Here is a 13,938-nt window from a genome sequence, read left to right as displayed (position 1 = left end):
TTTTGGTGTCTCCTTATCCATTTACCATGTCTACATATCCATTAGACACTCATAAGGCTTTCCCAACCTTGTATTACACCATGAACTCTGGTTCATATCCATTCGTTCAGCTGTTGCTCTCACAATTGCAAAGCAATTCAGGCCAAAGCCATAGACTTCATCTTAAGCTCTAAATTTACTGAAATGCAGATAACCAGCAGTCCCCAAGATCTTACCCTTTTTACATACTTCAGTCAGTGTGGACATCAATGTTTTTATCCTGACTGAAGCCAGTCATCTAGATGTCTTGCCTTCAGTTCCAGTTCTACTATTTTAGAGACTTACTTATTATTTTTATTTCATGTGTATGAGTGTTTCGCTTCTGAACATGTGTGTGCACCATATGTACGTGAATCTTGCGAAAGACAGAAGAAGGCAATAGATCCCCTGTACCTTGAGTTATAGGTAGTGATGAGCCTTCTGATGTGGGTGCTGGAAACTAAGCTGGGAACTTCAGGAAGAGCAAGCAATGCTCCTCACTGATGAGCCATCTCTCCAGTCCCTCAGCTCTGGTTTGATCTACATTCAGTACAAGAACTAAGTCCTAAATATAAATCAGTTTTATTAATTTTGTTTAAAACTCCAAACTTTCTAGAACAGGTTTTCAAATTTCAGGTACCAGTTTAACAGTGGAGCAGCAAAAACTGTTCAGGTTATTGAGAAAACCGTGTATTGTAAGATAAACTTGAATAATATGCAGAGATAGATTCTGTCCTTCCAAGGCATCATTTGAGCTACACATACATTTGTAAGTGTGCATATATATTGTGGTAGGGACACACAATGAAATTACTTTAAGTCACAATAGAAATATTTAATGCTCTCACCTATGCATCAATTATATTTAAAATTGTTTGTCAATGCATGCTGGTCACTGAGAGGGTCCTTTACTTTCTTATGTGACCTTCCATATAGTTGCTGAGCAACTGAAAAAAAAACTGTAGTTCTCCACATGCGAAAATGCTTTACCTTTATTTACAGTGCCTCTGTGGTCTTGTGCACTTTCCTCTGGGGTCTGTCTCTTAAACTCTTTTTCATCACTAAGTTTCATCTCATATGTTCTATACATGGTGACATCTCTAAATATCCACCCCATGTTCAACCTTCCAGCACAGCTAATGATTTTCCTTCATGACAACTCAGGACCTTGGATATTGAACTTACATGATAGAGAGGGTGAAAGTACAAACACTGCATTTTGATTCTAGCTTTGAAGTGGAGTAGAGTACTTGGCATGCACTGGGTTATCCTGCATGGAGGTACAGGCTATATTAGCATTTCTTGAGTTGTGGCATATGTCCCCATTGTTATTCCAGCCCCTTTGTTGCTATTGTTATTGTTGACACCTTGGTCAAGTTGAAGTGGATTAGAATTTATTAAAGTTTCAGAATGAGACATTAGCTCATGTATACTTGTACATCCATAAAAGAAAATAATGTTTTGATAGAAAAAGTTCATAAATTAGCATACATTTAAGACTGATTTAAAAACATGACTCTCTAGCTTTTTAAACGTAACTCATAAGGAAGTTTATATTTTTGTTATAGTTGAAACTAATTAAGAAGAATTACTGCACTCAGCAGTTCACAAAACAGAAAGGCAAATCTAGGAATGTTTCCATAATAATTAGACTATCATCTACCTTGCCTGAGTGACACTGAAGGACCTTACTTACTGGGCCTTCCCCCCATTTTACTGTTACTAATTAGTTTTCCTAAATTTGAGGTTGGAAAGTTATCAGGGAATTCTTATTAACCTGGAAAAGAGAGAAACACAAATAAGAGGAAAATAGTTTCTTGGAAAAGTGAAAATACTTGGTAAATAAACCAAATGTTAAGTCTAATGGTGTACTTATAGTTACAGGTACTCAGAACACGACATCAGCTCTTTAAGCAACTCCTCACTGATGTGTTTAGTTAACCAAACTACATCATTCACTGAAACATCACCCGAGATAGTGGGGAAAGGTAAGAATTAATAGTAACAGTGAATTCCACTTGAAGCTTTGTAGATATGATATCTATATCTATCTATCTATCTATCTATCTATCTATCTATCTATCTATCTATCTATCTATCTATCCATCTATATATATATATTTATAAAATATATCAGCAAAATTAATCAAAAACAATATATTTTGACCTTGACATATAGACATAATCATAGTGTGAACATGTGGTACATAATGACCCTTTAGAAGTGTCTGAAAAGTAGCTAAGGACTGTTTCAATTAGAAGTTGAGAAAGGATGCTTGCAGTTAAAGTTACAAGAACTGACTATGTAAATATCTGTAGTCCCAGAACCCAGTGGTTGAAACAGGAGGAGTGTGGCTTTGAGGTAAACCTGAGCCATATACTATAACACTGTCTCAACAAACAACTCAAACAAGCAAGAAAGCATGAGTATGCAAATAAGAGAGAGGTGCCTTATAAAAAAAACATAATTACTCCAATTGAAGATTTTTTAAAAGTATTCTCATGCAGCAATATAGACATAACACTCTAGATAGCTCTACCTAGTATATCAGATAAGGGCAGATTAAAAGTAAAAGAAATGAGAAGTTAATTCTTTTTCTTTTTGTATTGTTGAGATTGTATAACCTTACCACTGTTGCTAGTAGTCACTTTTTAACATCCATTTAACTAAAGAATATTTACCTAAATCTTTGTAATTATATTGTTATTAATCAGCTTTAAGAAAATAGTGAGATGCTTAGAGACTTATTTATAATTATAACCAAGATATCTCTTTGTGACTGAAGAAAAGATTTTAAGTATTTTCTAATTATAAAGATAAAATTAGGGACCGAAAAGATGACTCAACAGTTAAGAGCCAGTGCCAGTGCTCTTAACTGATATGGTTATTTCTCACAACATTGTGAATGTCCTGACACAAAATACAAGAAAGGGAAAATAAACAAGGAAGTTGTCCTAACAGAGTTAGATATAAAAGTGATATTTACTTGTTAGACATTTAATTCTATATTATATATAAAATATGTATATTTTATGCATGTCCAAAGTATGGAAGATGAATAAAAAACATTAAATGATTTTTTGTGCAAAGAGATTTTAGATCATGCTGCTTTCTGTATGTTTTCTGTGCTCTTTTATGTCATATTCTATTTTCAAATGTTGTAGATTGAACAAGAATTATGTAAAATTCAAAAAAAGCAAAAGCAAGCAAATGATACATCCCAGGACCAATTAAATATCTGAATTTGTAGAGTTCTTGGTATTGGTACTGTAATTGATGCTTAAAATAAACACATTTTCTCTACACAGGTTGTGAAAAGGAATCCAAGTCACGCATGTGGGTTTATGTGTTAATGGGGAACATGCTTCGTGGCATAGGAGAAACACCAATAGTGCCCCTGGGAATTTCCTATATTGATGACTTTGCAAAAGAAGGACACTCTTCTTTGTACTTGGGTAATATACAGAACATATGAAGTTCAGTCCTTAATTTTCCTAGGTCTAACCTGTAAATGGTAGCATTACTAAGTTTTTTTTTTAACTCCTTTCTTTTCCTCTAGTAGAGATGCCAGTACTCTTCACCATTGAACTGACCTATCTTAACACCTCCTTAAGTAAATTCATATCCCTAAAAAATAATTAGAGAAAAGCATTATGTAACATTATATTGTAAAACCTACTATAAAAAAAACAAATAAAAGTTCAAGGTGGACAAAATCCCTACATGGAGACAAGAGTTGGACATAAAGTCCCACCCCTGCATTTGATTTCCTCTGGAAGAGGGAGAATAAGTTTTCTTTATTAGTGTGGCCTGTGATGGGTTTACCATGCTCTGGGCAAGGCCATACCCAAGAACATGCAGTGGCACAAGCTATAGCTGATGAGATTTACAAAAGGAGAAGGCACAAATTTGGGTGGGTAGGAAAGTGAGGATGGATCTTGGGTGAGTCGAAGAAGAACGAATGCAATGAAATATTTTTGGATGAGGAAAATATATCACTATATGTTCTTGGGCTCTGATTGAATGGCTTTGATATGTTCACAGGTATTCTGCATACAGTAGCAATGATTGGTCCAATCATTGGCTTTATCATGTCATCTGTGTTTGCCCGGTTATATGTAGACATTGGATACGTAGACCTGAGTAAGTAGAATCAGTAAGGTGACCAGGAGAGTGACCTTCAAAGACCAGCCTCTATGCCTCCAAGTTACTGGTTTAACTCTTTCAATAGTCTCTTGATTTTATGTTTTATAAATTATAAGTGGAAAGGATGCACTCATACTGAAAACACAGTTTATCTCTTGCCTAAACCAAGCTATTGCAAATCAATATAAAATTGGACATTCTGACCATTCTTATTTTAGGCAACTAAATTGAATAAAACTGGTTACACAGTCAAATTAGTTGCATGTTCACAAGTTTTACATTTGATTTTGAAACACAGGAATTATAGATCGAAGCTTCAGGAAGATGCTGTGACGATGTCCACTTGTATTTAGCAAAATTAGAGAAAATAATCTATCATTTATCTTATCACTTGTTTTCAATACAAACACTTAGTCAAATTCTCATTTGAAACTCTTACAGAGCTGAAGAGTTGATTTTTATTGATAATGGAAAATGTTTAGCTATGTTTATAAATAATTATCCATTTTGTTTTAGAATTTTTGGAAATTTGATAACTACAGATGAATATTCAGATCTTTCTGCATCTCCTTTTATTCAGTAGTGGGTGAAGTACATTTTATATGTTTTTGAACCCATAGGTCAAAGGGAGTGGCACTGTTAGGAGTTGAAGTAGGTGGTATTAAGTTGACACAAAAACTAAAAAACAATGATTGCATGTTAGGATTTATAAAACATACATTGGTTTCTTCATCTGTACATCCAATTGTCATTATCAATATTGTCTTTCAGGATGATTTCTGACTGTCTTGTTATAATTATTCATTCCAGGCAGCATCCGAATAACTCCTGGTGATGCACGTTGGGTTGGTGCCTGGTGGCTCAGTTTTCTTGTGTCTGGATTATTATCCATTATTGCTTCCATACCCTTCTTTTTTCTACCCAAAATTCTAAAGACATCGCAGAAGCAAAGGAAAAACTCATCATCTCCAAATGTACTCCAAACAGATAAAGAAAAGAATCACATGACTAATTTGATCAAACAAGAGAAAAAAGCTCCTGCCAACATAACTGGTAAGGATTTCATAGTTAGTCTATGTGAAGATATTAACCCCACTGAGAGCTAAGAATATTTAAAAACAATATGTTTTATGAAGAAGCCATAAACAAAGTTACAATTTAGAAAAGGTGGATAAAATAGCCAAGACAATGAGGTCTTAACAGCTCTTTTTATATTGGAGAAAAGAGAGGGGAAAGATAGAGACAGAGCAAGGGAGAGGGGAACAAATAAGAAAAAAATGATATAAAAACATATTGATATAAATGCTTTAATAAAAGTCATATCTTTGAATTCTACTCTGGAACTTTAAAATGGAAGGAAGCAGAGGTAATTGGTGAAATAACAAAAATAAAAATTAAAGCCATTTATATATAATGGTTCTTGTTATGAAACCAAGGTAAAATTGTTCTCAGAAATACCAGCAACAAAAGCTAAATCAGTAGAATATTTTATGATGGTTTATGTTTATTGTTAATTTAACAGGACACAGAATCACCCAGAAAGCAAGTTCCTGGGCATGTCTTTGAGAGTGACATAAAATATCACATTACTACATGTTAATAAATAGGAAATATCACATGCAAGATTCATATTTCAGAATATATCCTAGACTTAATTGAAAACTAAATATTTGTTGAATGATCAGGCAAAGAATATTAGAATGTAACTCATACTAGGCAAGGGTTCTACAGCCCCAGGGTTTTTAAAATTAACATCGACATTAAAAAGAACATGTTAGGGGATGTCTGAGATAGATCACTGATTAAAAGCACTTATTGCTCTTGCAGAGATCCTGTTAGGTTCCCAGAACTTTCACTGTGGTTGATAACTGTTTGTAACTCTACCGTAAGGGGTCCAATGCCTTTTTCACACACACACACACACACACACACACACACACACACACACACGCATACACGCATGCACACACGCACAAATGTCTCTTTTCTTTAAAGTATATCAAGAAATTTATAACCAGGTGTGGTTGCACATGGTTCAAATCCTAGCACATGGATGGCAGAGATGAGTTTCTTAGTGTTCCTGTGTTAATGTTGCCTGCGACTCACTATTATCCTCTGCTTCTTGTTGTTTTACCCTATGGTAGGTGACTTCAATGACACCATATTTGCTTGGGCAGTGTTCTGTAGACAAGCTGCATTTCAGGGATCAATGAGTTAGAATATCACAAATTAAACATGCTTACAACTTCTGAATGTCAGTGTTCTTCTCCCCATGGTCAGAGATTATTTAAATTTCTGTTCAATGTATTGCTTTTTTGACATAAAATTACATTATTACATGCTGATTAATAGGAAGCATCACTTTCAAGATTCATATTTCAAAATATCCGCTGGTACCAACTCAAAACAATATTTATTGAATGAACAGGAAATTTTATTGATAGATATGAAAGACTAAGAGTATGGAGAACTACCAAGCATCCACTGGACAAATCAAACCAAAGAACGGGAGAGACCAAAAACTAATTTTCATAAAAAATAACCAATACATAATATAAATGTGGAAAGTTTTGAAGAGCTATATTTACAAATCTGTATAGAGAAAGGTTTAAGAGTACCCTCTAATTTACTGTTCTGTGTATTTGTGACTTTAAATTACATGTATAATAAGTAGATTAGGATGTAAGGAATGTTTAAGTTGGATTACAATACTTTTTTCACTCTTGTTATTTTTGAGGTTTTCTAAAGTCTCTGAAAAGTATCCTTACAAACCACCTGTATGTTATATTCTTGGTACTGACATTACTACAAATCAGCAGTTTTATTGGCGCCTTTACTTACCTCTTCAAGTTTATAGAACAACAGTTCTCCCGGTCAGCATCAGATGCGAACTTTGTATTAGGTAAGGCAGACTGTTTTCTATTTTGTTTTATAGATGATTGATAAAATGTTGACATGACTGCCCCGTGGTATAGTTAAGCAGAAGCTTTTTGTTGCTGATATGAGAGAACAGCCAGGGGAATTTTGAAGAGTCCAGAGCAAATAGAAGTAGACAGAATATGGCTAGCTGACTGAATCTGGCCAGGGCTCTCTATAGAAAGGTGAAAATTCCAGGGGATAAAGAATAAGAGAAAAGACAGTGAGAGAAACAGGGGCACAGCATGGAGAAGGCTAGGAGGAGAAAGGAAGCTGAGGGGTGTAAGGATATATCAAAAATAAGGAGATGAGTAGCTTGAGGGGGGCAGACCACTAGCCAGAGGAAGTTTAGGTTAGGAGATGAGGTAAACAGGGCTAGAACTAGCATGGACTTTGAAATGTTCAACAGGTAGTTGTGATACTGAGGAAACATGGATGTTGGTGCGAGCTTTGATATACTAATAGTCACCACAGATAGCCAGCTATGTGTTCCTTTTACCAGTGCTGAGAGAAATGACTCCTCTTGATAGAGGGGAACCAGCTTCACAAGTTCCCAAGGAATGCCAGCTTTTGTCTTTCTTAATCGCCAGAAATCCATCTATAGTCCAGGTTGAGCTCATTTCTGAATAGTTGGAATAAGAGTTCCCTTAAAATCTGACAAGTAGCGGGAGGCAGAGGCAGGCGGATCTCTGTGAGTTCGAGACCAGCCTGGTCTACAAGAGCTAGTTCCAGGACAGGCTCCAAAACCACAAAGAAACCCTGTCTTGAAAAAGAAAAAAAAAAAGAATCTGACAAGTATTGCAGTACCAAAGCACGCCTGTACCCATGTTCACCCCACTCATGCAGACACACACACATACAGATAAATGATGAAATAGTTCCAATCTTAAAAACTTTTAGGTGGTGAAGCTTAAAATATATTGCCCTTATTTATTTATAGAAGGGGGTGTTCCTCATAAAATTCACCTGTTAAAAAGATAACTTCTGACTTCTTTTACCAGGAAATGAGGCCCTTCTTTTAGGCAGGAAGATATCATTTTTTTTTATTTTTCCAAATTGGGCATGGTTTTCCATCTTTATTCTGGTCATTAATTTCTACTTAAGAAGCAACAAAAATGAAGGGCGTATGTAGGAACCCTGTATTTCATTATGTAAAGACAATGGGCAAACTTTATTTTTATAATGACAACATCTTTCCCTTATTTACAGGAATTATAACCCTACCTGCTGTGGCATCTGGAATGTTTTTAGGAGGATATATCATTAAAAGATTCAAATTTACCGTGATTGGAATTGCCAAGTTTGCATTTTTCACCACTTCAGTGTCTTATGTGATTCATCTGTTAAATTTTCCTCTAATCTGTGAAAACAAATCATTTGCTGGTCTAACCTTGACTTATGATGGGTTTGTATATAACATTTTATCAACAGAGTGATGCATTGATTCCAATTAGAAAACTGCATATGATGAAAATAGGGCTGAAAGCAGTTTCCAATAACTTCATTTAGTCAGTTATCAAGAAGTCAGTTAGTTAAGAAGTTAATAACAATTAATTACAATTCATAAATTCCCCAAACACTTTTGTGAACACTTTTTTGAGAGTTCACAAAATCAGTTTTTATTTCTCCTTTAAAGAAAAGCTGGGTTATGGTAATCTTGCCATTTTTAGAGTGTTTACAATCTGTCATGGGTACCTTTGTCATGGGCACATTTTTCCCTTGAGCAGAGTTTATACAGCCAGCCATGCCTAGACATTACCTGGCTGGCTGTCATTGACTCAAATTTGGAGTTTTGGACTTCAAACTCTTGGTTTTCCCCATTGCATCTTGGCTAGGATGTGAATGTAGGTGGAGGGAAACCTCGCAGCCATGGCTGTGCAACCTACATCTAGTGTTCATTTTAACAGACACCCGTACGAGAGACCAGTTCTTTACACCAAACTGGATTTTCATGCTCTATAAACTGGCACTATTACTGTCCTCATTGGAGTTAGTCAGACATCTGAGTATTCCAAGTAACTGTACCTTTGCTTTCCCACTGTTTCCACACAGTGAAAAGTATTACTGATACTTTATCTGCCCTAAGGCCAGGGCTTGGGGTCTCTTGCACAGCTTATCTCTAACAGTATCTAGCAGCTTAAACAGGCTCACACACCAGTAACATGCACAGAATTCTCATCAGTTCTCTTTTGGGTAGGAGTTTTCAGGCTCGCTAGCCTTTTCCTTCTTCATTTTCCTCCCCTCTGGGCTGGCTTCATCATTCCCTACCATTTCCCCTCTTGCTGCTTTTCTATTCTTCCTCCTCCTCTTTCCTTTCTTTTATATCATTTTCACTCTTTCCTTCCTTCCTTCTTTTCTTCTCACTTCATCTCTGTCTTCTCTTTGACATGTCTCTCATCATGTGTCTCTAGAATGAACTCAGTGGACTCTCACATAGATGTACCACTTTCGTATTGCAATTCAGACTGCAGTTGTGATAAAAATCAATGGGAACCCATCTGTGGGAAGAATGGAGTGACCTACATTTCCCCTTGTCTGGCAGGATGCAAATCTTCTAGTGGTAATAAGCACTCTAATAGTACAGTGAGTATCCGTTTTCATTTTGTCACTTTCCTTACTCATAACTACACTACAGATTTCATGGATACTTATCACATCTTTATAGAGCTAAGATATCCAATAAAAAGATTCAAGAATAGGTTAATATATGATCTCTGTTGTGAAGGATGGGAGATTACCAAGTCTCCACATGAAATCTTGCTTGTAATACTATCCTAACTATCTGTTTCTCAAATTATAATTCCTTAAATTCTAATACTTCATTTCCAAATTCTCATTTTCAAGAGTCCAAATATTGCCTTTGGGAACCTGGACATAGGCTTTCTGAAGCACTTTTCTGACTCCAGCAGCTAACTGTCATCAGTGAGAATTCCTTAAACCTCAGACATTAAGGAAGAATCTTAATTAAAAACATGAACAAAACATGCACTGTTCTGCAGACTTTTATGATTATGACTCTGGGCTCCCTTCCCTTTTGACTCTCTGAAAAGCAGTGCTGACTTCATGCTTACTTGACAGTCCAAGGCTCACCTGTCAGTTCCGAATTTCCCAAAGCTTGTGTTTCTACCCAGAAATTACAGTATCATTTTCACATATGCCTAGTGTATCCCACAACAATCCACTTCGTTTAAAACATCCCTTTCCCTATGACCTATGAGTTATCCTTAGTCAACTGCTGACTACCAATCATGAAAATCGTTATGGTGTTGCACATATTGCTAATCTATTTAAAATTTCAGAAAGTTAGGCAGTTTTCTCCTTTTACCTTTCCCTAATTCAAACATTGGATATACAACCAGTTCTGACTTTCCATTTATTTCCATTTAGTATGTAGCCAAGGCTACCCTTACACACAGGATCTTCTTGCCTCGGCTTCTTAAGTGCTGGAATTATAGACATGCACTGCCATATATGGCATGATCCCTGCTTCCCACCCAACCCTGTATGGTTCAACACGTTTGTGTAGGTGGTTTTCATATCAGATTTTGGCCCCATGGAAGTTATCAAATGCCTTTAGTCTCTGGGAAACCCTTCCACAAGGTATATGACTGACACATTGTAGTAAGTTTTAAATGGAGTAAATGTAATACAGAAGATAAAAGTTAGAGAAAGGCAACTATAGAAAAGAACTGGTCTGAATGAAGAAACTATGAACAATTTCAAACACTCTTTTTTCAATTCTTTCATAACTTTGACATTGGAAATGAATTATTAGGAGCAATTAAATTTTCTTGTTTAGAAATAAATACAGAGAATTATATTGTTTTGTTTTAGGTTGTTAAACAACTATGTTTTAGAAGTTTTAAAACTGTAAACACACTTTAAGAATGGAAGAAACTTTAAAAAATATAATGGGACATATTTATAGCAGTTTCACATTTTGCAAGCATGTTCTGTAACTTTTCAAATCTGTTTCTTAGGTATTCTATGACTGCAGTTGTATCAGAGATTCTGATCTCCTGAACAGCAATTTCTCAGCCCGTTTGGGTGAATGCCCAAGAAACAAGTGCAAAAACAAATATTACTTTTATATAGCTTTGCAAGTCTTAAGTTCTTTCTTTACTGCATTGGGAAGCACCTGTTTTATGATGATTCTGATGAAGTGAGTATATTTTGTTTTTTTTTCATACATGTGTGTGCATTTCTGTGTGGAGTCTACATGTGGAGCAGGCTCATGTGTGGGTGGGTGCCCATTTACAGTTCAGATAATTATGTCTGGTATCAGTCTTCAAGTACCTCCCACTCCTACACAGAGATTAGGTAAGTTGCCTACGCTTTCAAGAACCTGCTGTTACCTGTATGATCACAGATGGAAATGCAGATGAATTCTGGAGACACATCCCCAGATCCTTACATTTACTTTTTTCCCCCTCAGTATTAATATTCTCTTTATTTTACTAACAATATAAAGGAAGCAGAAAGAAAAAAGTTGAGTATGATTTTTACAAGGGTCAAAAGTGGGTATTCATGTACTGACATGAGGCTCTTGGTCAAAAAAAAAGCAACCATGGATGTCCCATGTAGTCTTCCAGTTTTTCAAGCCAAGTTCAGGCTGCAACCTTTGTACCACAGTCAAAGGAAAGTTTCCTGGATCTTGGTCTAGGAGGGTACTTCTGGGTCAGGAAGTATATGTGAGAAACAGGAGCAGTCTTTTGCCTGATGTGTCATGTGCAAACCTCCATGCTTCTGTACTCTGGTACTTACGTTAGTCAACATGCCCTTGACCATTCACTTCAAGCACACCTTAAACAGTTGCTCTGCCCTTACTTCCTAGCCTGTATTTTAAGACATTGTGGTGAGCTGTGTTATTTTTTAATTCATCATTTTTTCATTTATTTTACATACCAACCACAGTTCTCCCTCCCTCCTCTCCTCCCACTCCCTCCATCATCTCCCCTCCAAACCTCCCCTCCATCCAATCCCCTTCTATCTCCATTCAGATGGTGTAAGGCTTCCCATGGGAATAAGCAAAGCATGGTACATCAAGCTGATATAGCTCCTCTTTGGGCACCAAGACTGAAGAAGGCATACTACCACAGGGAATAGGTTACAAAGGAACAGCCCACGTATCATGGACAGGTTTTGTCTTGCCAGCAGCCCCATAAGAGGATAGGTCACACAACTGTCATCCAGATGTAGAGGGTGAGCAAGAATCCCATGCTAGTTCCCCAACTGTCAGTCCAGAGTCTGTAAGCTCCAACATGCTTAGTTCAGCTGTCTCTGTGGGTTTCCCCATTATGATATTAACCCCCTTGCTCACATTATCTCTCTACTCTCTCCTCAACTGAAATCCCAGAGTTTAGCCCAGTGGTTGGCCAAGGATCTCTACATCTACTTCCATCAGATACTGAACAAAGGCTCCATGATGTCACCAATCTTATTACAAGGAAGACCAGTTCAGGCACCCTCTCAACATAAAAAATCACATAAAACTGTATTATTTAAATCACTGCTTGGCCAATTAGCTCTAGCCTCCTAATAGTTAACTCTTACATATTAATTTAACCCATCTCCATTAATCTGTATTGCCACATGGCAATAGCTTACCGGCAAAGTTTTGGCATGCCTGAGTCTGGTGGTGGCTCCATGGCTTCTCCCTGACTCTGCCCTTCTTTCTCCCAGCATTCAGTTCCATCTTCCCTACCTACTTCTGATCTACCCTGCCATAGGCTCAAGACAGATTTCTTTATTAACCAATCATATTCACAGCATGCAGAGAGAAATCCCACAACAACTCTTTCCAGGAATCATAGAATGACCCTATCATTCTTGTGGACTCCTTAGAATTTTCCTGGCACTAGGTTTCTCCCCAACCCCACAATTTCCCCCTCTTTTAAGGTATCTCTCCTGCTACTCTCTCCTTCTCTCCCACTCCCAACTTGACTCTCTTTATCTTTCTTCCTTCTCATCTACTCCCCCCACCCCCAGTTTACCAGGACATTCTTTTCCATTTCATCTTCCCAGGGAGATTCATAAGTTTTTCTCTGGGTCTTCCTTGCCACCTAATCTCTGTGTGGTTGAAGATTGTAGACTGGTTATCCTTTTCCTTATATCTAATATCCACTTGTGAGTGAATATATAGTGTATTTCTTTTTCTGTGTCTGGGTTACTTCACTCAAAATTATTTTTCTAGTTTTACCCATTTGCCTGCAAATATCAAGATACCATTGTTTTTTTTTACAGCTCATAAACAAGCCATTGTGTAGATATATCACATTTTCTTTATCCATTTTTTGGTTGAGGACCATCTAGGTTGTTTATATGTTCTTGCTATTATGAATAATGTTGTTATGAACATAGTTGAGTAAGTATTCTTGTGGTATAGTTGAGCATCCTCAGGGTATATACCCAAGAGTGGTTTTGCTGGGTCTTGAGGTAGATTGATTCCTAATTTGCTGAGAAATGGCCATACTGATTTCCAAAGTGACTCTAAAAGTTTGCACTCCCACCAGCAGTAGAGAAGTATTCCCCTTACTCAACATCCTCTCTAATATAGACTGTCATTAGCATTTTTTATCTTATTCAGGTGTAATATTGTACCTCAGAGTAGTTTTGATTTGCATTTCCCCAATAGCTAAGGATGCTAAACACTTCTTTAAATGTATCTCAGTCTTTTGAGATTCTTCTGTTGAGAATTCTCTGTTTAAGTTTGTATACCATTTTTAAATGGGATTATTTTGTAATTTGATGTCTAGTTTCTTGAGTTTTTTATGTATTTTGGAAATCAGTCCTCTGTCAAATGTGTGCTTTTTGAAAATCTTATTCCATTCCGTAGGCTGCTGTTTTGTCTTATTGAC

General features: G+C 36.5%; 1 protein-coding gene across 3 annotated transcripts in view; it reads left to right on the top strand.

Moving 5' to 3' along the window:
* Positions 1-13,938, top strand: part of Slco1b3 (solute carrier organic anion transporter family member 1B3) — a 1,042,880-nt gene that overhangs the window by 29,987 nt on the left and 998,955 nt on the right. For all 3 annotated transcript variants that reach the window (XM_075982391.1, XM_075982390.1, XM_075982392.1), the window contains 8 exons: positions 1,897-2,006; positions 3,328-3,474; positions 4,064-4,162; positions 4,976-5,218; positions 6,903-7,067; positions 8,291-8,486; positions 9,493-9,664; positions 11,062-11,243. In XM_075982391.1, the coding sequence (XP_075838506.1) occupies positions 1,897-2,006; positions 3,328-3,474; positions 4,064-4,162; positions 4,976-5,218; positions 6,903-7,067; positions 8,291-8,486; positions 9,493-9,664; positions 11,062-11,243 (1,314 nt within the window). The remainder of the gene's footprint in view (positions 1-1,896; positions 2,007-3,327; positions 3,475-4,063; positions 4,163-4,975; positions 5,219-6,902; positions 7,068-8,290; positions 8,487-9,492; positions 9,665-11,061; positions 11,244-13,938) is intronic.

Source organism: Microtus pennsylvanicus, chromosome 8 (assembly GCF_037038515.1).
Source record: "Microtus pennsylvanicus isolate mMicPen1 chromosome 8, mMicPen1.hap1, whole genome shotgun sequence".
In the NCBI taxonomy this organism is placed as follows: Eukaryota; Metazoa; Chordata; class Mammalia; order Rodentia; family Cricetidae; genus Microtus; species Microtus pennsylvanicus.
Note: the sequence above shows the minus strand (reverse complement) of the source record. Positions and strands in the feature narration are given on the sequence as shown.